The 27,445-nt window shown below is 42.8% G+C and overlaps 1 protein-coding gene across 1 annotated transcript; it reads right to left on the bottom strand.

Moving 5' to 3' along the window:
* Window positions 1-273: 273 nt before the first annotated feature.
* Window positions 274-27,414, bottom strand: PI4K2A (phosphatidylinositol 4-kinase type 2 alpha). The gene is made up of 9 exons (XM_024563172.4): window positions 26,929-27,414; window positions 18,497-18,697; window positions 14,245-14,376; window positions 13,442-13,595; window positions 9,544-9,605; window positions 7,986-8,085; window positions 7,141-7,274; window positions 6,572-6,631; window positions 274-2,693 (listed from the first exon to the last, which is right to left on the bottom strand). The coding sequence occupies exons 1-9, from the start codon at window positions 27,361-27,363 to the stop codon at window positions 2,532-2,534; spliced, it is 1,440 nt and encodes a 479-aa protein (XP_024418940.3). The 5' UTR covers window positions 27,364-27,414; the 3' UTR covers window positions 274-2,531.
* Window positions 27,415-27,445: the final 31 nt, after the last annotated feature.

Genomic DNA, 27,445 nt, shown 5'->3' on the forward strand with positions numbered 1-27,445 from the left:
GCAACAAATATTCACACTAAGGAATATGATGATGGCCATAAATAACTTCAGTGTAGGTTCAGGTCAGTTTCAGAGTCTAGGTTATGAAAATATTTTTGGTTTTCAGAGCACCAGGACTTTGAAAGTGAGGACCTATATTTCCCCTACTGGAGGAAAATAGACTCAAGAGCCATGTCTCAGCCAACTCATGGAAACGCAAGATTCTCTGTCTTTAAAATTGCATTCTACCTTGTCTTCCTTCCACCAAAAGAAAAAAGACAAAAAAGGTCAGAATTGGACCTGTCATTCATACATTTGCGTTGACTTAAATACATTACATACAATTTCTACAGTGCATTAAAGAACGATACAGAGGCAGCAGGACTCTCACAGCCCAGCCTCTACTCCCTGGCCCTGAGGGGCGGGGCCTATGGCTGGCAGAGGGCTGGGCCATTCCGTGAGTGCCACCCAGAAGCACTCTGGGTCCCTGGCTTTACCCAAGTCCACATTCAAGGCAACCTGAGTACAGGCTTCAAGGAGAACAGAGGCCAGAAAAGGATCCCCCCACCATCACCACTCTTGCCTGCCAGGACTGGGACCAGCCCCCTCTGTCATTGGACCCAGTTTCCTTCTCACAGAGCTGGTCTGGATGAGGGCAATGTGCAGATCTGCTTGGCTGGGGGCAGCAACCAGGCTCTTCTTCAGAATCCTCAGGCTTCACTGATGCCCAGGGAGGGAGCTTTACCACAAGTCTGTATCAAGATGTCTGGAGAGCCGAACACACCTGGGTCCCCTTCTGGCCTCTGGGAGCCCTGCTACTCCTGTGGCCTGAGGGCAAGCTTTCTCACAAACGTGGTCCCCAAGGCTGGTGTCCAGGTCGGCTGACTGGGATTGTCAGGGCTGGGACCAGCAGGGGAGTTGCACCTGCGTCCACTGGGCACGAGCATCTAGCCTTTACAGACTCTCTCTGTCAGCTGGATGGAAGCCCAAGAGAGGCTGGCTCCTGGGGGCTCAAATGGAAGGGGCAGCCTGGCCCAGCTGACAAGGGGGCTGCACATCTCTGCTTTGCCTCCTGGATGGCGGGAGCTGGGCAAGCAGAGGGCAAACAGCCACAGTCCTCACTCCCTTTCTTTGGTTGTTTTTCAAACCTTCAAGATAGTTTCTTGCCAAGGCTGATTGGCCAATCTGCAGGGTTCCAGAAACCTGAAGTGTCCAGTGGCATAGGGCTGCCCCTGAGCCACAGATGGCACCCTCCTTACTCCCTCATGAGGCCGCTCTTTGCTTTGGTGTAGAAAGGGTTTGGACACCTGGCAAGGGGATAGCTGAGGGAAGGAGACCTGAAAGCAGGAAGCACACTGAGCTGGACAGCGTTGGGGAACAATTTGAAGGCCTCTCTTCTTTGGGCCCCACCATCCTTAAGAAGCCATGGAAAAATTGGCCTGGAACAAGAAGTCAGGGAGCAAAGGGCAGCTACCAATTAGGAGGCAGAATACAAGTCCTGTTACCTCCCCCAAGCAGCAGTGGTAGCTTAAAGAAGTCAAAGAACCTAATGTCTTGTCCTCTTATGAGCTGAGACCCACTCCAGAACCCAAACTGAACCCCTAAGTCCAGAGTTGAGAAAAGAAACATCTAAAATAACAGAAACAAATGAAAGGACTGGGAGAGTTTATCACTTGTGGGCAGGGCAAAGGACTCAGGAAGCAAGGCTGGGGTAAGTCTGCCCACAGACCTATTACAGCTCCCAGCACACACTCAGGCTACATGAATCCCTTGTATGTGCTGGGGAGTCCACGTCCTCCTTCCTGCTTTTGCCTGAGTGACAGGGAAACTACAGGCCCAAACGAGTGTTTGGGTCCCTAGCAGGGCAGAGGGCAGAACTGATTGATAGATCGTATACAGAACTGCTAGGAGGTCTAGGGCAAAAGTACCCCCACTGTGGGAATCACATTTGAAGGTTTTCAGCCAGCCTACTGCACTGGTGGGAGGAGGAGAGGACTTGGTGGAATCTCAAAGGACAGGTGTGGCTTCTGCCGGCCCCAGCACTGAGGGTCACCCAGCTGCCTTGGCCCCAGGGAGTGAGGAACTGCGAGGCACCTGAATATCTGGGTCCTTGCTAATCTAGGTCTGGATTTGAGGTTTCTGATGATGAAAGGATCCAGGATTCTGCCTGGGTTTTGCTAATAACTTAAATTTGTTTTTGTTGTTCGTTTCTGATGCAGAATATAATGAGGAATTGCAACAGAGCAAGATGTCAGGGAGGAAAGGGAATTTCCCAGCCTGCCCTCCGGAGATGCTGGAGGCAGATGCTCCCTCCCGGGCACCTGGACTCCTTGTATGGAGCTCCAGTCCTCCCTGGCACCCAGGAGGGCCCACCAGCACTCACTGCCCCTCTGTCTGTGCTTCTCCCTGTGCATGGGAAAGCCCTGAGGGGGTGGTGAGCAAAGAGGGAGGGCTCTCAAGGGCACTGTTCTCTACCAGCTTCTCTGGCTTTTCCTGCAACCTGCTCCCCAGGCTTCCTCCCAGACTAAGTCTCAGACTGTCTCCCTCTTGGGCTACCACCACGAAAAGAAGGGCTTCCGACTCTGAAAGCTCTGTGTATAGGACTCGCTAGCAGACCGCTGGTGGGAACGGGCCGTCTCAACAATCACGGGTGGCATCTGGACCAGGTGCAGGGGACTCTTGTTGTCTTTCAAGGCCTGAGTCAGATTTAGGATCTGCAGTGGGAAAATGAGATAAATTAAGGAAAGGCCTATAGGCATCCAGGTCTGCCTCTGAAGGCAGACTGGCAGATAGAGTGCTCCTAGAAATCAATTTTAAAAAAACCAAAAAACCAGCCCTGGCTAGTGTGGCTCAATGGATTGAGTGCCGGCCTGCGAACCAAAAGGTCACTGGTTTGATTCCCAATCAAAGCATATGCCTGGGTTGCGGGCCAGGTCCCCAGCTGGGGGCGTGCGAGAGACAACTGATAAGATGTTTCTCTCCCTTTCATTCTCTCTCCACTCCCCTCTCTCTAAAAATAAATAAATAAAATCTAAATAAAGTGTCCCACCTTGAAAAATTAAAATTAAAAAAAAAAACATGCTAATGGAAAACTGTACAAATACAAGAGTAGGAATATAAGTGGGAAATACAGAGAAAATGAAAACCTCTCTAGTCATTTTAAAAATAAAAATTACAACAAATATCTCTGATATTTTGCCTTTCCAGTTCGTAAAGATACAGAAGATGGTGACTCCGAGTTGGGGAGAGTTCAGAGAGAGGGCTATAGGACTGGATGGGGACAGTCTTTCAGAAAGGCCAGTGGACAATGCCGACTGAGACGTGCCCAGGCCAGGCCCTCTGACTCAGCAATTCCATTTTTAGGACTAAGATGCAACCAATTGGGAACATGCACAAGACAGTTTTAGCCAACACAATGCAGTATTGTTTATAAAGTGAAAATGATATAAATGCCCAAGAGTATGGGATCAGTTAATAATTTAAGGGATAAGAAACAATTAAAATAGATATATCTTTGGCATGGAAAGCTGATCACAATATTATTTGAGTCAAAAAAAAAAGGAGATAAGGAATCAGTATTATAATGTGATTTCTTTTATTTTCTAAACTCCTTTCTATCTACCCACCTGCAGAGATATAAAGTCTGGTAGTTGGCAGTGATTATATGTGGGTCAAGGAATTACAGGTGATTTTTATTTGTTTTTTACTGTTTATCCTTATTTTGATTTTCCTGTAAAGATCATGTGTCTTAAAAAGCCAACATTTCAGTTGGATTTTCCCTCTAATGCTGTCTGTTCATCATCTTTTTACTTAAATAGAATTTATACTTTGGAATAATTTTATATCAACATAAAATTTGCAATGATAGTGCAAAAAGTTCTTGTATATGATTGACCACATTTTCTCCTTATTTTAACATCTTACATAACCATGGTATATTTAGCAAAACTAGGAAGTTAACGTTGGAACATTACTACTAACCAAAGTCCAGACTTAGTTCAGATTTCATTAGCTTTTGCAGTACTGTGCTTTTTCTGTTCCAGAATCACATCCAGGACACCACATTGCATTTAGTTACCTACCAACTTTTGTCTGTATTTTAGAGCTATTTCAGATATGTACCCATGAGAACATATTTTCTCCCCCTTGTCAAAAGTAGAATCACCACCATTGATGTTCTCTGGTAGGATAGTACAAAAGCTAAAGTTTTCCTATGATGGCCTTCTCTAAACCACTAGATGTTGAAGATTTTCACATCGAGGCCACAGACTCATGGGAGGGTAAGCTAGGTTGTACCCTCAAATCACAGACACACAGCCCACAAGCCAAATACACTTGGCTTGCAAATGCTGCCCATAGAGAGGCAGAGATTCACCTGGAACAGAGGTCAGAAGTGGATCCTACCAGTAATTCATTCCTTTTTCACTTTTGTTTTGGTACTTGTCAGTATCCTACACTGCTTCAAAGAACCTTGACCACAAGATCAGGGTAGAGAACTAAAAGGAGCTTCAAATGGAATTGGAGTGAATTGTACAAAAGATCACCCAACTTAAGAGACAGAGGATTTTAAACCTGCCCTAGCTGGGTCTTCTTGGGTTTTATTTGGTCTTTGAGTTAGGAATGCCCCTCAGGTATGCTAAAGCATTTAGGGTAAAATGTCAATTGTGTACAGCTTTCAAAAGATTTGGCAAAAAACCCACTATATATAGAGATAAATTATATAAATCTATATATAGGTATTATTGAGATAGATAATATACATAGATATGAGATAAAGCAAGTGTGGCTAATTAACAATGGTGAATCTAGAAGAGGATCACACTACTAAGGTTTGAAATTTTTCAAATTAAAAGTTGAAGAGAAATTTATAGCAGACACATAATTCTAGAGAACATGTTATTTAAAAAGAGGATTTCTAGCCCTGGCTTGTGTGACTCAGTAGATCAAGTGCAGACCTGCAAACCAAAGGGTGGCCAGTTTGATTCCCAGTCTAGGGCACATGTCTGGGTTGCAGGCCAGGTCCCCAGTAGGGGGCACTCAAGAGGCAACCACGCACTGATGTTTCACTCCCTCTCTTCATTCCTCCCTTCCCCTCTGTAAATAAAATCTTTAATAAATAAATAAATAAATAAATATATTTCCCTCACATCCTGAAATCTTTTCTTTTTTAATTTTTTAAAGATTTTACTTATTTACTTTTAAAGAGAGTGGAAGAGGAGAAAGAGAGGGAGAGAAACATCAATGTGTGGTTTCCTCTCACATGCCCCCTACTAGGGACCTGGGCCCCAACCCAGGCATGTGCCCTCACTGGGAATCGAACTGGCAACCCTTTGGTTCACAGGCCCATGCGCAATCCACTGAGCTATGCCAGCCAGGCTGAATTCTTTAACTTCTGGCTAGAAGCTTTTATAATGAGTAACAACTACCACTCAAATCATTTCTCTGGGGCTTCTTCACTCTTCCCTTTCAGTTCACTGTGATTACGACTCATGTAGGTAGATGGTTGTAACCTCCTTTCCCTGCGGTACGTCAGATCTCTGAAGGGCACGGGCTCATTTTGCTTCGATGTGTGACTGGTAAGCAAGTAAGGGTATGACTAATATACTGGCCACCTACATGCTGCGAGGAGCCGGATGCTCACAGAACTTTATGGTGTTCAACATAGCTAACACATATTGAGTATTTCAATATGCCAGGCACTACTCTGTTTTAAATCCCTTATTTCATACTAAACCTGTGTGGTAGATGCTATTATTAATCCCACATTACAAATGAAGACAGTAAAAGAAGAAATTAAGTAACTTGTGCAAGATTTCACAGCTAGTAAATGGCAGAGCCAGGATTTAAACCCAGGCAGTCTGACCAGTTTGTGCCCTTAGCCATTAGGCCATTCCAACTCTCTTTAAGAAGACTTCAACATGATTGGTAGAATGTCAGTGTCCTACAGAGTTTTTAAACAAATTTTCAAGCATATTCCTTACTGTGCTTTGGAAGATCAATAATGCCCTGGGTGTCTCCTTAGCTCTCTTTGAAGGTAAAGTGGAAAGAGTAGAAATAATATGACATAAAACCATAGCCTATATCTGAGTGCTTAGCATGATGTGCCAGGCATTATTTTTACTAAGTATTTGATGTGCATTATCTCATGTAATCCTCTGGTCAACTCTGCAAAGCATTATTACTGTCCCATTTTCTAAACAAGGAAGCAGAGGATCTTGTCCAAGGCCATAAAGCATGTAAGTGGTAAAGCAGTTTGACTCGAGAGACTAGCTCTTAACCAGCAAGGTATATGGTCTGCCTCCAGCAACCTGAGGACAAGTTTACCCTCACTGGGTAAACTTACCAATGAGGTATCCAGCAGTAGCATAGAAGCAAGCACACAGTAAGTGCATCACCAACCACCAGATACCCTGGAAGAGGTGGGAGACTAGGGAAGGCTACCTTTCCTCTCATGTGTTAATGCAGAGTCACAAATACGTGTGACATGGACTGAAAGAGTACAAAATACAATCTTCACCCATTAACTCAACATAAGCCTATAACCCTCCCAGAGAGATCCCAGGGATGACACCAGGAGATGTCCCAGGCTTACCTGCCCCCGCATGACAGCAATCTGCTTATGGAACTGGCCCCTGTCAAAACCGGGATCTTTCTGCAAAGGAAGGGCAGACAGAAGGAGATGGAACCTGCATGAATCCCTCAAAAGAACCCATTTTCCTACCCTAATGAGAAACTTGCTAATAAAGAAAACCTACACAAGGCTGATAAGGCTCAGTGAAGTTACCTATCACCCTAAGACCTCCGTTTCACAGTTGGGGAAACAGAGAACAAGTACCTTGTCCTGAGTCTCATTATGAACTAAAGAACTCCAGGCTCCAGCGTGCCACTGGAACATGAAAGCTCTGCAGATTCACTGCAGCCACAGCACACACAGGGCACACACCGTGCGGTCCATCAGAGCTACCAGTTTCCTTCGAGCCAATCCAAACTAGCTCCTGCTGTCCACGTGTGGGAACCTTGCTCTTCACTGGCTAACAGAGGTCAGAAGGGTGCCAGAAGGGCATTAGCCATGCTCTCTTGGCTTATATTAGGATCAATCAGAAAAACCTTTAAGAATTCCTTCTTTTATGTGGTTATAAGCCTGACATTTCCAGGGCTAACCTTGAAGAGTTCATACAGGTCCTCTTCCAAGTCCTTGACGAAGTTAGGGTCCGATATCTTTGGAAGAATCAGATCTTTGATCTCCTGAGAGAATGGGACTTTTGCTTGGGGCAACCAGGCCCAGTAAAAAGGATCTGAAAAGAGGGAAGGTCAAAAGCAAAGCTGGTATTAAAAAAAAATCCCTGCCCATCTAGGTCCTCCCCCTCTTCCTTGATAGACAACAGAAAAGTTACAAGAGCTGTGAACCCTGAAGGTTACACAGTAAGTGGAGGAACTAGCATTCAAACCCAGGACTGCCTAATCCCAGAGCTCGGGCTCTTTCCCAAGTATTACATGACTTTTCAAGACACCAGCCTATCTAGAAGGGTCAAAGACTTGCCCCTGAGATACTGAGATACTCTTTCTGAAAAGACAAACTACTGCTGCAAACGGGCCAGTGATCCCCCGCCTGTATCTCTTCCTCTTTCTAAATGACTCTCAGTAATAACAGGGCAGGGGCTGGCTTCCAGGATGTCAACAAGGAAGACAGAACACTGGTAACAGCTTATATTTAAACACAAATAGAATATTTTTTTTAAAGATAGTCCTCAGAAAGAATAAGAAAAACCCAAAGCAGAGATGAGAAAACTCAACTCTATGCTTCTAATGGGAATTATAATACTAGCTTACATTATCGAATCGTTGCCACGTGGCAGCCATTGCACTGAAGTGCACAAGCTGCATTATTTCATATCATTAATTCTTAGAACAATCCTACGATACAGGTATTATCATCTACCTTGAACAGCTGAGAAAACTGAGACCTAGCAAGAGAAAAACCAGACCAAATTGGTCTTAACACGTACATGCCCTCCAGGAGTCAGGATGCTTCAGGGGGAAAGCCAGCCCATTGTCAATGGCAGCCACCTTAATAATGGGTTCCTTCACCACCACCCAGTCTGTGTCCTGAAGAGCAAGGAAACGAAACACTAAATACTTAGGGTCCCATGTGCCTCAGGCCCTTTAAAGCAGTAGTAAATCATCTCGTCTCATCCTCCTGAGGCATCAATCCTTATTCAACTTCTGAACTGGTTTCTACATTGTTACCTGAGCTTAGCACATTTATGGTACCTCTGACTTAGCTTGTTCGAGGTTGTCAGAGTCCCTTTCTCATCTCAGAAAAGGTGCACTGCCCAGGAGTTGCCACAGTAGTTGGTAAGAAGGGAAATGACAATAACAAAAGATAACTATAAGCCATTCCTGCTAGGGAAAGACAATGAGATTCCTTAGGGTATGAAAAAAACACACAAACAAAAAGAAAACCCAAATCATTATCAATTGGTCAAAATCCTTCTGTGTGGACCTTGACTCAGATGCCACTTCTGTGGTGGTGACCACATTTTTCCAGTGAATAACAGAACCATGGAAGGCAACAGTTGGCTGCTTTGCACAGGGGAGTTTGTTCCCCTGAATCACTGATACACAAAAAGGAAAAGGACAAGAGCAGATGCAAAGAGTGGGGCAGGCTACCTACTGCGACTGCCCATGTCAGACACGCTCATGACTGTTTACTGGGCTCCGTGCTTTAGGTTCACTGGTGCCAACAGAGAAACAGGGAACATGAGGCCGGAACACCTGCATCAGAACCCCCTGGGGTACCTCAGTCAAAGTACAGAATCCTAAGTTTTACACCCAACATGATGGGGGGAAAGGCTTGAAGACTTTGTACTATTTTTAATAAATACTTCAGGTAATTCTAGTGCACAAAATTTGAGAAAGATTATTAAAGAAGGAAGTAAAAAACACTATGAGGATGTGTTAACTATATTGTGGTACACATTTCACAATAAGTACCTGTATCAAACCATCATACTGTACACCTTAAACTTACACAATGCTCTATGTCATTGTATCTCAATAAGCTGGAAGGAAAAAAAAAAAAACATGAGGAAGAAAATCCAACCCCTGACCTTCTCCAGGTAGCCTTCCCATTAATTTTTTAAAATGTGCAGACTGAGCAGGGATGGAGAAGTATACAAAGAAGGAGAGAGTCTCTAAACTGATGTTCCGTGGAATGGTGGTCTGTTGTGAAAAAAGTGCTCCATGGTCAAAAAAGTTTGGAAATCATGGGGTCAATCACAATTAAACGGGTACAACTTAACTTAATGTACAACTTTTCAGACCTTTACTATGCTACTGTGCAATATGAATCTCTAAGAAAAGCATAAAGTATGTCCCAAACTCATTTGAACTTCTCTCTATTCTATTCTTAATAACATCATTTAGTAGCACATTCCTTAAAAAACAGAGAAAAACTCTACCAAATATTAACCTATTAATTTTAAACACATGCGCTATCAGAATTCTTCTGAATGCATAGACTGCACTTCACCCCCTTATTCAAGGTGCAGATGAACCTCTTACCCGAGAGCCAGAACTATCCATCGGATATTCATATTTAATCAGCCAGTTGTCATTGCCGCGATCTGCCAACAGAAATACAAAAATTACAAAGTTGGGGAAAAAAACACAACCCCTGAGGTGACTTTTGTTTTCATGGTAGACTAGGTATTTTGGACACTTGGACCAATCATTCTACTGAGAACAACTACAAAATATATAAAATATTTTGTAGGATAAAATATTTTTAAATCTCTTGAAGGCTTTGGAGATTTTAACAAGATCTTTAAGAGTTCAAGTGTTAAGATCTGGGAGAGAGGAAATCCAAGAGAGGGAGTCCAGCACCTGTGGCTTCATTTCCCACAGAGCACCCACTGATTCAAGAAGAGGCTAAGGGTGGGATGACTAGTTCATTATTCTGCTTATTTGTGTATGTCCAAAAGTCTCTGTAATTATTATTAGTGACAACAGTATTGCCTTACAGTTTTATACATAAATGTGCTTATATATGTATATATGTATACACATATATATATAATTTAAACACATAACATTAATAATATAAAAGTCTAGAGAAGGGTAAATGGAGCTAAGGAGTTCTAAGATCTTTGCATTGTCCAAGAAAATAGTAAAAGTACCAATTAATATTAGATTTGGAAGATCAAGTGTTCACGTGGTAATCTTTCAGGTAACCACCAAAAGAAAAGACAAAGAGTACACGACTTCTAAACTAAAAGAGGAGGGAAAGGAAATAATTATAAAATAATTTAAAAGAAAAGAGAGAGGAATAAAAAGATAGGGAAATAAAAGAAGACAGGCATAAAGTACAGAAAGCAAATAAGATGGTAGGTAAAAATCCAATCTTATCTATTCAGACATTATAGATGAATGAACTAAATCTCTAAAATTAAAATAGTTGTTTCAGTGGATGAATAAAATTGACAAACTTTAGCTATAAAGACTAAGGGGGAAAAAAGAAGGCTCGAATTACTAAAATCAGAAATTAAAGTGGGGACATTACTACAAAAATTAAAAAGAAAAAAAACGATGAGAGTACTGTGAGCACTGCATGCCGACAAGCGAAATAACCTAGATGAATGCACGGACTCCTGGAAACACAAAACCTACCCAGCACGAACCATGAAAAAACAGAAAATCTGAGTGGACCTGTAACTAGTAAGGAAATTGAATCAGTAATCAAAAACCTCTCAATAAATAACAACTCTGGACCTAATGGCTTCATTGGTGAATTCTACCAAGCATTTAAAGAACTAACATGAATCCTCCTCAAACTTTTCCAAAAAATTGAACAGGGAACGCTCCGTAATTCATTCTAGGAGGCCAGCATTACTTTGACACCAAAGTCAGACAAAGACACAACAAGAAAACTATAGACCACCATCTCTTGTGAATATTGATGCAAAAATCCTCGACAAAATACTAGCAAACTGAATTCAGCAGCATATTGCAAGGATTACACACCATGACCCATATTATTACTACAAGAAAGGTTCAACTTAGGAAAATGGATCAATGCAAAACATCACATTAGTAGACTGATGATCTCAAAAAGCATTTGACAAAATTCAACATCCATTCATGATAAAAACACTCAACAAAACAGAAACAGAAGGAAACTCCTACCACATAATAAAAGTCATATATGAAAAACCCATAGCAAACATTATACTCAATGGTGAAAGACCAAAAGCCTTCCCCCTAAGATTTAGAACAAGACACAGAGGCCCACTTACACAACTTCCATTCAACATACTACTGGAAGACCAGAGCAATTATGCAAGAAAAAGATAAAAGTCATCCAAGTAAGAAAGGAAGAGGTAAAATGATTTCTGTTTGCAGATGATATAATTGTGTACGTAGAAAACCCTAAAGATTCCACACAGAAACTGTTAGAACTAATTGGTAAATTCAGCAATGCATCAGAATACAAAGACAACACGGAACAACCAGTTGCATTTCTATACACTAACAAAGAACAATCTAAAAAAGAAAATTAAGAAAACTCCTCCATTTATAATAGAATCAAGAATAATCAAATACTTAGGAATTAACTTATCCAAGGAAGTTAAAGACCTGTTCAATGAAAAATGCAAAGCACTGCTGAAAAAAATTACAGAAGACAAACAAGTGGAAAGATATCCCATGTTAACAGACTAGAAGACAATATTGTTAAGATGTCTGTAACACCCAAAGCAATCTACAGACTGAATGCAATTTCTAGCAAAACCTTAACAATTTTGTTTGCAGAAATAGAAAAACCCACCCTAAAATCCATATGGAATCTCCAGAGACCCTGAATAGCCAAAATAATCCAGAGAAAGAACAAAGCTAGAGGACTCATACTTCCTGATTTCCAAACAGAATACTGAACACACTGAAAGACATACAGACCAATGGACAGAATAGAGTCCAGAAATAAACTTTTACAAATACATGATCAAATATCTTTGACAAGGGTGGCAAGGCCATTCAATGGGGGAAAAGACAGGCATTTCAACAAAGGTGTTGGGAAAACTGGATATCCACATACAGAAGAATGAGGTTGGACCCTTCCTAACACCATGTACAAAAATTACCTCAAATGGATCCATGACCTACATCTAAGTCCTAAAACTGTAAGATTCTTAAAAGAAAACATAGGGCAAAAGCTTTATGATTTTGGATTTGGCAATGATTTCTTAGACATAATACCAAAGGCACAGACAAGAAAAGGAAAAAAATAAACTGGACTTCTTGAAAATAAAAATAATTAATCACATCAAAAGATACTATCAACAGAGTAAAAAGCAACCCACAGAATGGAAGGAAATATTTGCAAGTCAGATACATGTATCCGATACAGGATTGATATCCAGAATATACAAAGAACTCCTATAACTCAACAACAATAAAACAAACAACCTGATTTGAAGATGGGGAAAGAATATGAAAAGACATTTATCAAAAAAAGATATATAAATGGCCAAAAAGCACTTGAAGAGATGTTCAACATAACTAAACATTAGAGAAATGCAAACCAAAACAGCAATGAGATACCACTTCACACTCATTAGGGTGGCTACTACCCCAAAAACAAGAAAATAACAAGTGGTGGTGAGGATGTGGAGAAACTGGAACTCTTCTGCAGTGTTGATGGGAATGTAAAATGGTATAGCCACTGTGGAATACGGTGTGGCAATTCCTCAAAAATTAAGGATAGAATTACCACATGGTCCAGAATCCTACTTCTTGGTATACACTCGAAAGCACTGAAAGCGGTGTCTCAAAGAGTTATTTGTACAACCATGTTCACAGCAGCATTATTCATAACAACTAAAATGTGGAAGCAACCCAAATGTCCGTCAACACATGAACAGAGAAGCAAATTGTGGCATATACATACAATAGACTATTATTCAGCCTTAAAAAGGAAAGAAATTTTGACACATGCTACAACGTAAATGAACCTTGAGGACATTACACTAAATGAAATAGGCCAGTCACAAAATGACAAATACTGCAACAATCCACTTATAGGAGGTACTTAAAGACAAAACAGTCCTATGATAGGCCTTGCTGTTATAAGAATGACTAGGGACCAAATATAAAAGTACTCTTAGTATTCTTATGTTGTTTTGTAAGGCCAAGTATCTTCTGTCTGGGACCAGGAAAGAGGCCAAGATAAAATATAAATATTAGCTCCAGGCCTCACCACCTCTATAAATGCACATAATGCACCTGGGCAAAGCTTGTCTTGGAAAAGCATGTTCTGAGACCCTCCCCAAATGTGTATAACCCTTCTGACTTGATAAAACTCATCCTGATAAGGCCGTCTGATTCCAAGCCCTGCAAGGCTCCAGGCCTCACCCTGCGCCTCACAGGTCGGTCTGGCACAGGGAGAAGACCACCCACAGCTGCTCACCAGTGTTGCGGATGATGTAGTCCAGCACCACCAACCGCTCAAACTGCAGCAGTAGCTGCCGGTTAGTGTTCTCAGGGAGAGGTTCTGCTTCAAAACGCCGGAGCCAGTAATCTGCATCTTTGTAGCCTTCAACAAAGAGCTGGAATGAACCGACCTGCAACCAAGATAGAGAAAGAAAGCTATTTCCCTGCAGCCCAAAGATCCCAAGAGTAAGCCAGGGACCCACTACAGCCTTGTGGATTTTATATCAGAGTAGGAAAATGTTTCCAAGATATTTAATTCATCTCCCTTGCAAGGAGAAAAGGGTTGTGATGGTGATTACCCATCCACATTCAAGAAGCCCATCCAAATGGTCACAAGAAGTGAGAAGGTTAGGGTCTTAGACCCCTTGACAGAAATGAGGAAGAAAGGTGCCTCACGGCAGGCTATTCAGGTGCCCATATGCCAGTCCACAGGCACCTTGCTTCACCACTTGGATGACTAGGCCACTATAAATCTTCACCTTTAATAAGTCACATAAGCCCTGATCTGTGTGGTTCAGTTGGTTGGGCATCATCCCACAAAGTGAAAGGTTGCTAGTTCGATTCCCAGCAGGGCACATGCCTGGGTTGCAGGCCCAGTTCCCAGTTGGGACACATGCAGGAGGTAACCAATTAATGTCTTCTCACACATTGATGTCTCTCTCTCCCTCTCTTTGTCCCTCCCTTCCCCTGTCTCTAAAAATAAACAAATAAAATCTTAAAAAAAAAAGAAGCTAACTTTTCAAAAAATAAATAATAAGTCACATTAAGTGTAATCTATACCTTTGGCGGTAGCCCAATGCGGTTAAACCGCTGCCCAACTTTTGGCACTTTTTCTAGCGCAAGCCGCTTGCCCCTGGACTTCACTCGGTCAATGGCACTATAGTTGAAGGTCTCACTGGCCATGTGTACTACCTACATACAGTGGAAAGAGAAGAGAAACGATGTTAGAGTCAAGTTCAAGGAACTATCCCACTATGGTATAGAATAGCTTGATGCTCACCAATACTGTTCCTCTTCCAGGACACACAGAAAGCACACATTTCTCAGCCTTTCTAGCAGCTAAGATAGAGTATACGACCAGTTTGGGCCAATGGAATGTTGACAAAGTGATAGATGTACATCACTTCCAGGCCTGGCCCCTAAAATCTCCCATGATCTGTATCATATTCCCCCATCTCTGCAGCTAAAATGAAGGGCTCTAAGATGGCAGACCCACATCACAGAAGGACCCTAGAGCCCTTGTCACTACATGGAATGACACAAGATCTAAGAGAGCGGCCTAACTGACATGCATCTACAATGTGAACAAAAAATACTCCTATTATGTTAAACCACTGTGACTCAGGGGTTGTTACAGCAGCTGACATGAATTACACTAACCAACACAGCTACCTCCTGGGTTAGGAAAAGATGTCCCAATGCCTATTTTCTCTTCAAATAAAAACAAACTGCAATTTACTCTACATCCTTTTATTTCCTTCTGAATTTTGTATGATATACAATTATTCACATTCGAAAAATAAACTTAAAGTTGGTTTTAATTTTTAGTGAATTGTTATTTATATGCATACTTATGCAGACTATATGTGGAATATTACACAAGAAACTAGTAATAGCACCTGCCTCTGAGGAAGGAAATTGAGTGGCTAGAAGACAGGGGTGGGAGGGAGGCTGAATTACTGTTCTCTGCTTACATTCCTGTGCCTTCTGATTTTAGCACTAAATGCATGTATTACCTATTCAAAAAAATTTTTAGTGGACTGCCAATATTATACTTGATCATCAAATTGTGACGACATCAATATAATCCATAATCCACATGTACAACTACTGTAACACTTATCAAACTATCTTGTGGGCATCCATTTGTATATCTAAATTACCTCTTAACCCTAATGAAATTAAGGGAGGAAAAGAACATTTTGTTCACATTAGCATTCCTAGTACCTAAGACAGAGGCTGGCACATGCTCAAAAATGTTAAGTGAATGAATGAATGAGTTACAAGTTTCTTTCAGAGACAGCAACAAGTGAATTTTCACATATACATACATGAAATCAAATTTATAAGAAAAAAATTTCTTTTCCTAAGCCTTGCAATATTCATTACAAATAATTATTTTGCCCATGCACAATAGAGATAGAAAGGGGCAAAATAATTCCCTCCCTCCCTCCTTTATTGTGCCCATCCAGTGTTAAAGGAGTACCTAAAATGTGTGTGCAAGGTACTGAAGAATGGCACTCTCAGCCTTACAAATCGGGACACTTAAGCACAGGAATAAAGGAGAAACGGGCTTCCCTAAGACTATCCTACCAGTTTCCATGGTGAAACCCTGGCTCTCTTAGGCCATAAACTACCTTTTCCCACATCAAACTCATTTGCCATCACTCTTTGTAACAGCCCCCTTTTCCCCTATGACTAATGAACTATCATAACCTGAAGCTGAACAGGAACAGAGAGCAGAGACAACTACTGAGTGAGAATCAGAGCCTTACTAGTTGAGGCTCCACTGAAATGTGAGCCCCATTTCCTTAGTGACAGATGCTCTAACCAACTGGACAGAACCCTACTGCAGGGTGGGGAAAGGCTTCCTCTACTCTCCAGCAGCTGTATGGTACAAGTGTGCAAAGTTCTGTTTCATCTTGTTCTCAGAAAAAACAAGTACTTTTGTTGTTGCTGATTTTTTGATGTAAAAGTTCCTCAGGCCTCATTAAGGTTCTCTAATAGGGAAAGAAGGCCAGAGATGGGGAAGAAAGGGATTGTGTGTGGGGTGGTGACACTGATGATTAAAATAGTCATAAAAATATCACAGGCTAGGATGTATGGAGTGTTTAAGCTGTGCCAGGAACTGGGCTATTGTTTTACATGGATATCTTGTGTAATTTTAATAGCCACGTTATAAAGTAGGAAGTATTTATATCCCCATTTTTATAGTGAGGAAACTGAGCAGGGGTGGTAGGGGGCGACTCTTAAGTAACTTGCCCAAGGGTCACTCACTAAAAAGCTGCAGAGCCAGAATTCGAACTTAAGCCCTCTGATTCTTAGGCACTGCACTCCAGAAGTACAGGCAAAGGAGGCAGGCACAGGGGCTGGGGGTGCTCTGGTATTTACCTAGTGAAGAAAGGAAATTAAAGATTAATGAGCAAGGAGTATTTAAAAGAGTCTGTGGAGTTTAGGAGGGGCCTAGTAGAAGAGTTTCCAGTTAGGCAGGAGATCACAGGAGCATTAATCGTTATGTAAGACGGTCAGAATGTCTACTTAATTACAGGCACACAGAGAGGCTAACACATGAAGGGACAGAACGAGCTGCGCAAGGCCAGGCAGTGAATTAGACAGATGTTAAGTCATGGCTACAAACCCACTCACGGAGAGAACTGCGATCAGTCTCTCCTAGACCTGAAGTTGCAGGATCTCTGGTATTGTTTCTCATAGTTTGATCCTCACTCACTGACTCAGGTGGTCCTTACAGAACACTTACTGTAAGTACAGTACTTTCCTAGGTGCTGAGAATGGGAGAAGGATATTTCAGGAAATGTTCCCTGACTACTACAGCCTTACAAACTAGTTGGTTTATTGTTTGGAATTTGGTGGTAAAGGAGCTGACACAGTTAAATGCCCACAACAAACACCTTTTCTTCTAAAATACCCTGGGAAAACATCAAAACAGGTTTGAAGGGAAGGTCCTGTCTCCTGATCAGTCTTCTCTGCATACAGTCAACTAACTAAACCTGTGAAGAAAACTAAGTAGTAGTTTAATCTACAGGCATGGTTCCTACAAGGTCAATGCATAGATTTCAAATGGTCTACGAAGCATTTCCTAAAACTATATGCAAAACAATAATTGCAAATATGTGTGTTTTGGGGGGAACAAGATTAATAGCTTTCCTCGGATTCTCCTAGAGAATTAAGACCCAGAGCTACAAACACACCTCTAAAGCCTTAGGGCATCATATCAGAGTTCTGCCTTAAGTTGTTACTAAACCTCAGAGCCACATACTCAATGGGTGATGATGTCCTTAAGTGGTCATATGCTGACTACCAGATTCCTTCCCCTCACAATCCCTGGAAAGTTTCATGGAACACCCTGCAGTTACAGGGGTTCTTAACCTGGCCTCAATACAGTTCCTGATATGGTATGTAATCAATTCTGTATTTAAGCATTTTTGGGGGGGTAAAGAAGTATGATCCTTCATTAGAACCTCAATTAAGTCTATGCCACATATAATGTGTGTGCAAATCCATTCTAAGTGTGAATTTGCCTCCTGGGACACCAATTTTATTATGTTCAGACAAATACCAGATTTCCATAGCATGAAGAAAAGTGAGAATTCCATGTTAGTTCCTGTAGGACAGAGGTGGCCACATCAGCCTTGCAGTTGCCATCAAAGGGCCAAATGTAATTTTAGGACTGCATAAATGTAACTACTCCCTAACAGTTAAGCGAGAACTCAGTGCTGCCACCAGGTAGAAACAAGGTGCCGGGCCGGATAAAACAAGGTGGAGGGCAGGATCCAGCCCTCGGGCCTCATGTTTGCCACCTGTGCAGTAGGGGTTCTGGCCAGATCTTTACTCTAACCCTCAGCCCGTTCTAGTCTTCCTTGCATAAGTGCCTATGTAAGTGCTTAGCTGACATTAGTAAATCCATTCTAGACTGTATCTAAATCCTGGAATGGCTTGCAAATCTAAGAGAGTGAGGGCAGAAGTAGCTAGGTTTCTAACCAGTTTAGGATTATCTGGAATCCAAAGATGCAGGGAGCCCATAAATGTGCATCAAAGGAAGTCAGTAAACTTCCTAAAATAGTATGCAAAAATTTTATGTGTATCCTTTGCAGGAGAGCTTTCATCAGATGATCAAATCACGAGCCTAAATCTACCTCTCATACCACTCCCCCTGTAAAAAAAGGCTGAGAACCCTAAGCTCAGGGCATAAGGAGCCCCCACTGGACCTAATGGTCTCACTAACATGTAGCAGGGTTTAGGCCCAGGAAAACTCTGGTCAGGCAGTAAGACCCCCTGAAGATAGGTCACTGACCTTCGTACGGGGTACAATGTTGAGTTCCAGTTTTTGGTCCACCAGGCTGGCCCCTGCCTCTGAGAGATAGCCCTGGTTGAGGACAAGGCAATCACGGCCAAAGCAGCAGGGACAGCACAGCTTCTGCAGCCACTTGGTCCACTTAGGATTAAGGTGCCCATATGGCTCTTCATTCTTGGGTTTGAAGACAGCGATGATCTTCTGCACAGGCAATAGGAAAAGAAGGTGTTAAAGGCAAGCTGACTGAAGTAGCTCACAAACCAGGTCGGCAGGAATACAGAAAGAGGGCATGGGCAGACAACCTGTACTTACTGTCAGACTCTGGCATCTCCCCAGTATATAAGGAGAACACACCAGCTCCTGTATGCAGCTAAGAGATCCACTGATAGAAAGGGCTGTGGCCAAAGAAGGTGCCAAGTCTGGTGTATGTGATACAAAAACAAATTTTTTAAAGATTTTATTTATGTATTTTTAGAGAGAGGGGAAGGGAGGGAGAAAGAGGGGGCGAGAAACATCAATGTGTGGTTGCCTCTGGTGTGCCCCCCACTGGGAACCTGGCCCACAACCCAGGCATGTGCCCTGACCAGGAATCGAACCAGCGACCCTTTGGTTTGCAGGCCAGCACTCAATCTACTGAGCCACACCAGCAAGAACTAAAGCATCATTTTTCTATAAAATATGCCAGATCACTCTTGTACTGTCTAACCTACTCTTTCTAAGCCCATTTTGATATTCCATAATGGACATATCAACACAAGACTTAACATTGTGTGTGGTTTGGGCTTCTCTGGGATGTGAAGGAAAAGGAAGCTAGCTGGTGGCACCAGGCCCACAGGGATTTTTTAAATTGTCCTCCAGGTTTGGTGAGAGATACATGGATCGGTTGCCTCTTGCATGCCCCCAAATGGGGACTTGGCCCACAACCCAGGCATGTGCCCTGACTGGGACTTGAACCAGCAACCTTTCAGTTCACAGGCTAGCACTCAATCCACCAAGCCACACCAGCCAGAGCTACGGTACAACATATTTTAATACCATGAAACCTCAACTTCTAAGGTACATACATACACACTATTGCTCCGCATCAATTTATAAAGACTCAAAAAGTATCATGGAATGAGTATAAGAAAATTTCTTCATTGATGGTTGATTTCCTCTATCAGCCTTACCATCCCACCCCCTGGAAGTTAATGAAACCTTACAATAAAAAGTTTAGGAATGACAAAAATAAGTAACAGAAAAGAAAATCACAGCAGAAAAAAGAATTTGTTACCTGGTTAGAATGGGATTCTCTTAAGTCATTCTGATAGGCAAGAGACCAGGACATGAGAGGCCACAGAGATTAAATTCGTCTTCTCTGGAAGACAGTAACTTAACCCTCAAAGGCCCTTGGAAATATGGGATGCTGCTGCAACCTAGAAACTTCCCCAGACCAGTCGGCTCCCTGAGGCTGTTTTTCATTTTTCGCATTCCCTGTAGTCCCCAAACTGGCCATTTCAAAGGAAGAGAAGTAAATATGGTATCCAAGTGACTCATCGTCATATGACTCTCCCTCTCCCCTCAGCCCACACCAACTCAAGATACTCTGGGTCATAAGACATTTTCCTGTGTCACTTCCCAAATGGCAGGTCACAGCAGAAAACATACAGCCATCTGTCTGCATTAAGTAAGTATTCATATTAGGGACTGGCTAGGCATGCACATATCTCCAACAATATTTGGTCCATTGTGAGGCCATTTCCTTCAAGAAGCCTTGTAAGCATTGAGAGGGCTAGAAAAAGACAAAACTCTCTTCCTCCCTCCAAAAGAATCAATTTAGTCTTAAAGGTAAACAAAGTTACTTATCCATTTGGAGAAAGTCAGAAAGTCAAATGCATATATTTATATCGTAAATCAGAATTACATTCTTACTCAAAGTGTCTAGCAAGAGGCCTACGTTAGCAATCTTCCTCTGTCTCTGCTCCCTGGAATCCTGGGCTCTGAATCACACACTAGCTCACCCCTCAGACAATGCCGCATCAGTCCATGGACTCTAAGGAACCCCGACAGTGAACCACAGGAGAACGCAAGGCATGTCCCAGAACCCAACAGTCAGTTCAATGTGGCGCCACGTGGAGTTCAGCAAGCTGGTCCCCAAAGGGGAAAGCAAGACACTCCTACTACAGTGAGGCTGAAAAACACCAGGGCTAAGGCTTAAACACTTCCACTGAAAGAGAGCAGAACCTGAAGGCCAAGAGTGCAGCCAAGCATCATTTACAGACTAACCTTTCAAACTTCTCAGTTTCCTTCCACCAGAAGGAGAATCAGAAAGCATTTCATCAACTCTAAAAGCATTAGCAATAATGGTTATCTCCGAACAACAAGGGTTTATTAAATAATAATGTCTAGACTGGACACATGAGGGAATGGTAGGGTGGGAAGGATGGAAGAACAGAAGGATATTCAGACAGAAGAGGAGACAAATGCGTTTCAAGACTAAGTATAGGCCTCAGTCCGATTCAATTCTGTTAACATTTGCTCAGTACCTAGTTTGTATAGGCACTCTGCAGGTTTCCTAGATAGATACAAAAAAACACCTTGGCCTAATTTCCAAAGCTAATTGTCACTTCACACAATCAACTGTGTTGGTAAATACTCAAGAATACTCTCCTTATTCATAGAAAACAAACTCTAAAACCATTCAAATTAGAATGACACCCACCAATATTTGGTTGAGAAAGAAAATGAGCACTAATTTTTCTCACCATCCTCTCCTGTAACATATTTTCAATTCCTTAGTTACATTTACAAGAAAGCTTCACTTTGATACTAATATTTTAAAAACACCTTTTCTTAATACCTGCTTACTAACCCCCTTTCAACAAAGGGGGTGAGGTGCAAGTAACTTAAGTAGCAGCAATCCATGATGCTGGGGGTCAAAACAGAACTGCACAGGAAGCAAGAGGATCCTGGAACCCTGTATCTGTAGGTGTCCTACAGAGGTTTCCTGTATCTATCCACCAGCCGCAAGGAAGAGGGTACTAAGCTATGCTAAAGAGGCTTTTTCCTCCAGGAACCCAAAATCTAAGACAGTTCAAGCACATCACTCATCATATGCAGAAATAACTTTTAATAAGATTTTTTTAAGTTCAGTAAATATGAAGTAGACAGTTTTCAAACTTTTTGGTCTCAAGATCCCTTTAAACTCTTAAAACTCATGAAGGGCCCTAAAAAGCTTTTGTTTATATGGGTAAAATTTATATTTGCTGTAGTAGAAATTAAAACTGAATTATTAAAACCACTTATGAGTTAATTTAATAAAAATAAACCCACTACATGTTAACATAAGTGACATGTTTTATAAAAAAAAACTATTATTTTTCAAAAACAATTTTTATTGTTTGTGGTAATATTGGCATTTTTTATATTTTTGCAGATCTCTCTAATGTCTGGCTTATAAAAGACAAGTGGATCCTCACACCTTCTTTAATATTAAATGTTTCAATATCATACATTATGTAGCCTCTGGAAATCTCCACTGTACACTCATAAGGAAACTAGAAAGAAAAAGGCAAAGTCTTAAAGTTATTATGAAAATAGTTTTGACCTGTGGACCCCAAAAGCGAGTCCTAGGGGTCCTTGGGCCACACTGAGAATTTCTGTATTCTGTATTAGAGGTTGGAGGGAAAACAGCACTCCCTGACTTAGCTATTTAGTTAGAGAAGCCTTATTTACAAATTAACTCTTACAAAAGAGAGGGAGGGGTTAGTCCAAATACATAAGATCCTGAAAGAAGATGGGATCCAAATAGAATATAGTGAAGAGATTTAGCCTGTATTTATTTTCGTATTCACTGCCTTTGACCCCACCCGCGTCGTCCGTTACAACTTGTGGCCTGGTAGATGATACCTAAAAATCTCAAGAACTACATTTATATGTGATAATCAAGGTAATAATGCCTCTTAACATTTTATTTTTAAAAAGAAATTCTATCTGATCTTATTGCCTATTTGGCTATCAGTGTGGTTCTCAACCAAATGTACGGACATCAGAACTTCTCAGAAGGCACAGGTAGCTAGAAGATGCACATTCAATGTTACAACATTTTTATATCTGAAAAATGGAAAAGAACACTGTACTGTTATCATGACAAAATCTTGGTGAATAAAATATTTTTAAAAGCTTGAAGATGATAATACAAGGCCAAATTGCTAGAATATGTGAGTGGTATATGTAAAATTTTGAAGCAAATAACAATGAGGGTTACCTAATGATTTACTATTCTCAGTAGTCATGAAAGCATCTTCTCCAAATCATATGACTTCTGTCTCAATGCTAATGTATTCAAGAAAGCCTACTCCAGAGGTCCACGGGCATGGAACTTAAAAACAAAACGCTCGATTGACTAGGCAGGAACCACGCCAGGAGCTTTCAGGTGTGATATCTCATTTGATCTTCTCAACAAACTAGGGAATCACATGCTTCTCAGCAATATAAATATCTAATATTACTAGACTCACAAAGCAGAAAATGCTCAAAAAATGTTTTTGTAGGTGAGGATGAGACCTGAAGTGCAAGGATGCAACTGAGGCAGGTAATAGGAATACTCTCCACCGTGACTTCTGATCTAGCATTTTCCATCTTACTGTTCCAGGTCCCCACCTGCTCACCCTGAGGGAGAAACCATCCTACATTAAGAATCAGTGTCAGGGCTGTTATGGTCAAAAAATTTTCGGACTCTCTCTCTCTAAATGCAACTGTCACAGAAACTGCTGTTCCCTCAATCTGTTCCCTGTGTTCCTTGGACACAGAGCCCCTGACTTTTAGCTGGGTAAAATGAAGACTATGGTTCCCAGACACTACTGCAGCTGAATTCTGGACAATGGGCTATAAGAGACGAACCTGGGACAACGTCTAGGAAATGACCTAAAGGGACGGGGCAGACGCTCCCTGCTTTCTTTTCCACGGTCAGAAGAGCAGATCCGTCTGCAGTCCGAGTAGCCATCCTGGGTCATGGGTGGAAGCCACTGGCTAGGGATGGCTCATCAGCTGGATGGGAGGAGTTTGCATCCTGATAAAGTGAAACGCGTGCCAGCCCAGAGTGGCCAACAGAGTTCTTTTGTGAGAGTTAAATGTACTTTTATTTGAGTCATTGTTAATTTAAATTTTCTGTCACGCTCAGTCAACTTTAATTTTCACCAAAATGGTAACTGAAAAGAGAAATCAGGAAGTCAGATGACTAACTCTGAGGCAGCAGATCACCGTGTTTAGGAGCACGGCCTCTGGAGCCTGTTCGCCTGGACCGCCTGGCCTGCCTCCCACTTACTGGCTGTGAAACCCTGGGCCAACTGCTTACACTGTGTGCCTTGGTATCATCTGTGGGGATGATAATGGTACCTACTTCTGAGGGTATTATGAGAATTACGTAAGTTATTACGTGTAAAGCATTTAAACCAGTACCTGGCACATAATGAGTGCTATCTAAGTATTTGCTAAGTAAAATAAACACATTTGGAGCAAGGCCAAAGATGACAAGACCAACTACAGTGAGTGTGTGGGCCAGTGGGACCCACAGTATGCAGAAAGTGGGCCTCTGCTCTAACCCACATGCTCCTCAGTGGGAGCAGGACTGTTGCATTAATAAGTTTTGTCAGGGCATGTGTGTTTCAACATCCCCTCTAAGAAAGGACAGTGGCCAGGAAATTATAGAGACTGGGACCCTGCAAATCACCAAGAAACATCCCCACAGCCTGTCACTCTCTGTGGCCCATATACCGAGGACTTCACCTGCTAGGTAGAACTGAGAGATCATATTCCTCTGATCTGTCAGAGCACCCGATCACGTCTCGGCTGATGACACACTTCCAACGAGGCTGTAACCGTGTCACGAGAGAAAAACAAAAACCTTCCTCCGGCTCCTGTACCTAGCAAAGTCAGTCAACAAGCTAAAATAAAACCACTCCTATCTTTGGTGTCATTCTGGTTCCCCAATAAAAAAATGAAAGCATCTGACTAACATTTAGACCTCGGGACACCCAGCTTTCTTTTCTTCTAAAGTGATGGTTCCCCTTTGAGCTTTCCATTTAACTCACTGCTCCCTTATTTGAGGGATTTGTAAAGACCTGTTACTCTCTAAGCTTTCCCCAACTCAGTCTATGTTAACTGGGTTGGTGGCAAAATTGCTCTCTGGTTCTTTCTTTTTTTTTTCTAAAGACTTACCATCCTTGCCACTCAGCACCACTATCAAAATAGCACATCACACACTGAAAGAATTCACACAAGAGAGATGCAGAGAAAATCTGACAGAGCTTTGACACCATCATTCTAATAAGTAAAACAGTAATACATTTTTTCCTCTATCAGGGGTGTCCAAACTTTTGGCATCTCTGGGCCACACTGGAAGAAACTTGGGTAACACATTAAATACATGGGGACACGTAATCACGTAAAAAAAAATCTCATGTTTTAAGTAAATTTAGGATTTTGTGGGGGGCCTCATTCACAGCCATCCTGGGCTGCACACCGCCCATGGGCTGCAGGTTGGACATGCCTGCACTAAACCATTCCGGTCCATCTGGCAGAGAAGACTTGGTATTTCTTGACCCTCTGATATCCCAGTGACACCTCTGCAGTTCTCAAAAGAATAGAGGTAGGCAGGCCACTGCCCCAACCTGTGTGGCTCAGTTGGTGGGTGTCATCCACAAAGCAAAGGGTCACGGGTTTGATTCCCGCTCAGGGTACATGCCTGGGTTGTGGGTTCATGAAAAGGCAACCAATGGATATTTCTCTCTCACAGAGATGTTTCTCTCCCTCGCTTTCTCTCTCCCTTCCCCTCTCTCTAAAAATAAATAAATAAAATCTTAAAAAAAAAAGTAGGCCACTCAGATATCACCAGAAACATCTATCATGTTGCCACTGTCTGCCCTCACTACAGCTGCTTCAAGCTGGACATTTAGAAATCTCAGCTGGCTGCCTTCAGAACTCAGAAACTGGGACTATAGCCTGTTACAATCATTAACCTTTGTTTTTCTTTGGTTCCCATAGAACTGCCTCTTATTAAGTAAATTACTGTGTAATAATAAGCCTAACTTTGAGAGCCCACCTGCATGCACACTGCCTCCTGAAATGCAACAACTTTAACTAAACTGACCTATTCTCAAGACTAAGCGGCTGGTTCGGTAAGATGGTGCAATCTACCTACTCAGCTTCTTGAGCTGTAGTTCTTGGGGAAGTTTCAAAGGTGGGACAAAAGGGGAGCAGGTTAGGTGGACTGTTTGGAGCTGAAGGCAATCAAGACCTAGCAGACTCAGGAAAAACTTTTACCTTTCCCTTATTGCCTACAAGAACTTAGATAGGGGGCCTGGCCCAGAAAAAGAGCTATTACCAGAGAGAACTTTTTTATCTGAAAGACTTACTGCACAGCAGGTGAAACATCTGATTATCAAACATCTGCTCCTCTTAACTTCCCCAAGAATCACCCTCCTCCCCTTTGAAGCCCTGGGCCCCTATCCCTTAGCTGAGGATGGCACATAAACCTCAATTGCCTGACTGCCTTTGGATCTCATATGTTTATGGGGCTCCTGTAACCTAGGAAATCAAATTTGGTTTTCTCAGGTTAAAAAAAAAAAAAAAAGGATAAAGGTCACCTCTCAGCTGTCCTGATCAATCACTCCAAGCCCAATCCCATCCCATCCCCCTTTCATCAAATGCAAGGGACAAAATAAAGGTCAGCAAACACTGCCTTAGCTGAATATGACCATCAATATGATAGTCTTGGGAGAGAAATGAAAGTGAAAAGGCAGCTGACAGTCCCATGATTCTAAAACTCCATTCTAAGCTTGAAGAACCATAAAAAAGGACTTGAGCAATTTCCTAAAAGAAATCCTAGATGAAAACTGGTGATTCCATCCATTCAATCACCATCGTCTGCCAATAAAAGACCCGGGAAGGTGGCAGGAGATATCCCCACAGCACAGAAGGCTAGAATTGAACCCTCAGGAGTCCCTGATGGGTCCTCTTCAATTAACAGCGACAACACTGGTTTGGTCCAAAAAGGGAGAAAAATTGGCCCAAAGCTCCAGTCTGTAGTTTAAAGTTACAGAACCTACTAGAAAGCAGCATCTCCCCGCGCGTCTCTGTCCAGAAGCAGATTGCTTCACCAAACCGCTGGGCCCCTCGCCTGTATCTGGTCAATTTCCTCTTTTAATTTTTCGCTCACTCCTCCCCCACCAAACAGGTTCTGATTTATTTCTTCATTCCGCAGAGCCTCTCCATCTCCAGTCCTCCGTGGCACTCCAAAATCCTGGAAAGGGGGCTGCCCACCGTAAAGTTTCTCCTTTTTGCAGCTTTTCTTTCAGATCCCCTTCTCCCTCTGGCTGTGAGAAGCCCCAAACTCCCCCGGACTAGCCCATCCTCCCCGCAGTCGGCGGCCGCGATCCCTATCCCGCTCTCACCCCCTGAGGGTCCTTGACGAAGTAGCTACCGCTGGAGCCTTGGTAGATGCGCTCAGGGAAGATGCAGCGCTCGATGGCCACCTCGGCCTGTCGCACCACCGCCTCGAACTCCGGGTCCTCGGGAAACTCGTTTCGTTCGCGATGGGCCTGCGCGGCGTGAGCAGCTGCCGCGGCCTGGGCGGCCAAGGCTTGGGCCTGAGCGGCCACGGTTTGGTTCTGGCCCTGGGCCGCCGCACCCCGGGCTCGATCTAGCAGTGGCTGCCGCTCCCGGTCGTGGCCTGGGGAACCAGGCGGAGAGAGGGCCGGGCCGGCCGCCGCCGCCACTCGCACCGCGCCCCCCGGTACCTGCGGAAAGTGAGCGCCCGAGCTGGACGGAAAGGTGTAGTCCGGGGGTTGGCCCCGCTCCGGGGACACTAATGGGCTCGTCTCGTCCATTCCTTAGGCCGCCGGCTCCGGGACCCGGCGCGTTCCACACAGCTGAGCTCTGGGAGGGGACCAATCCGCAACACCCCCAACC

This window comes from Desmodus rotundus, chromosome 4 (genome assembly GCF_022682495.2).
Source record: "Desmodus rotundus isolate HL8 chromosome 4, HLdesRot8A.1, whole genome shotgun sequence".
In the NCBI taxonomy this organism is placed as follows: domain Eukaryota; kingdom Metazoa; phylum Chordata; class Mammalia; order Chiroptera; family Phyllostomidae; genus Desmodus; species Desmodus rotundus.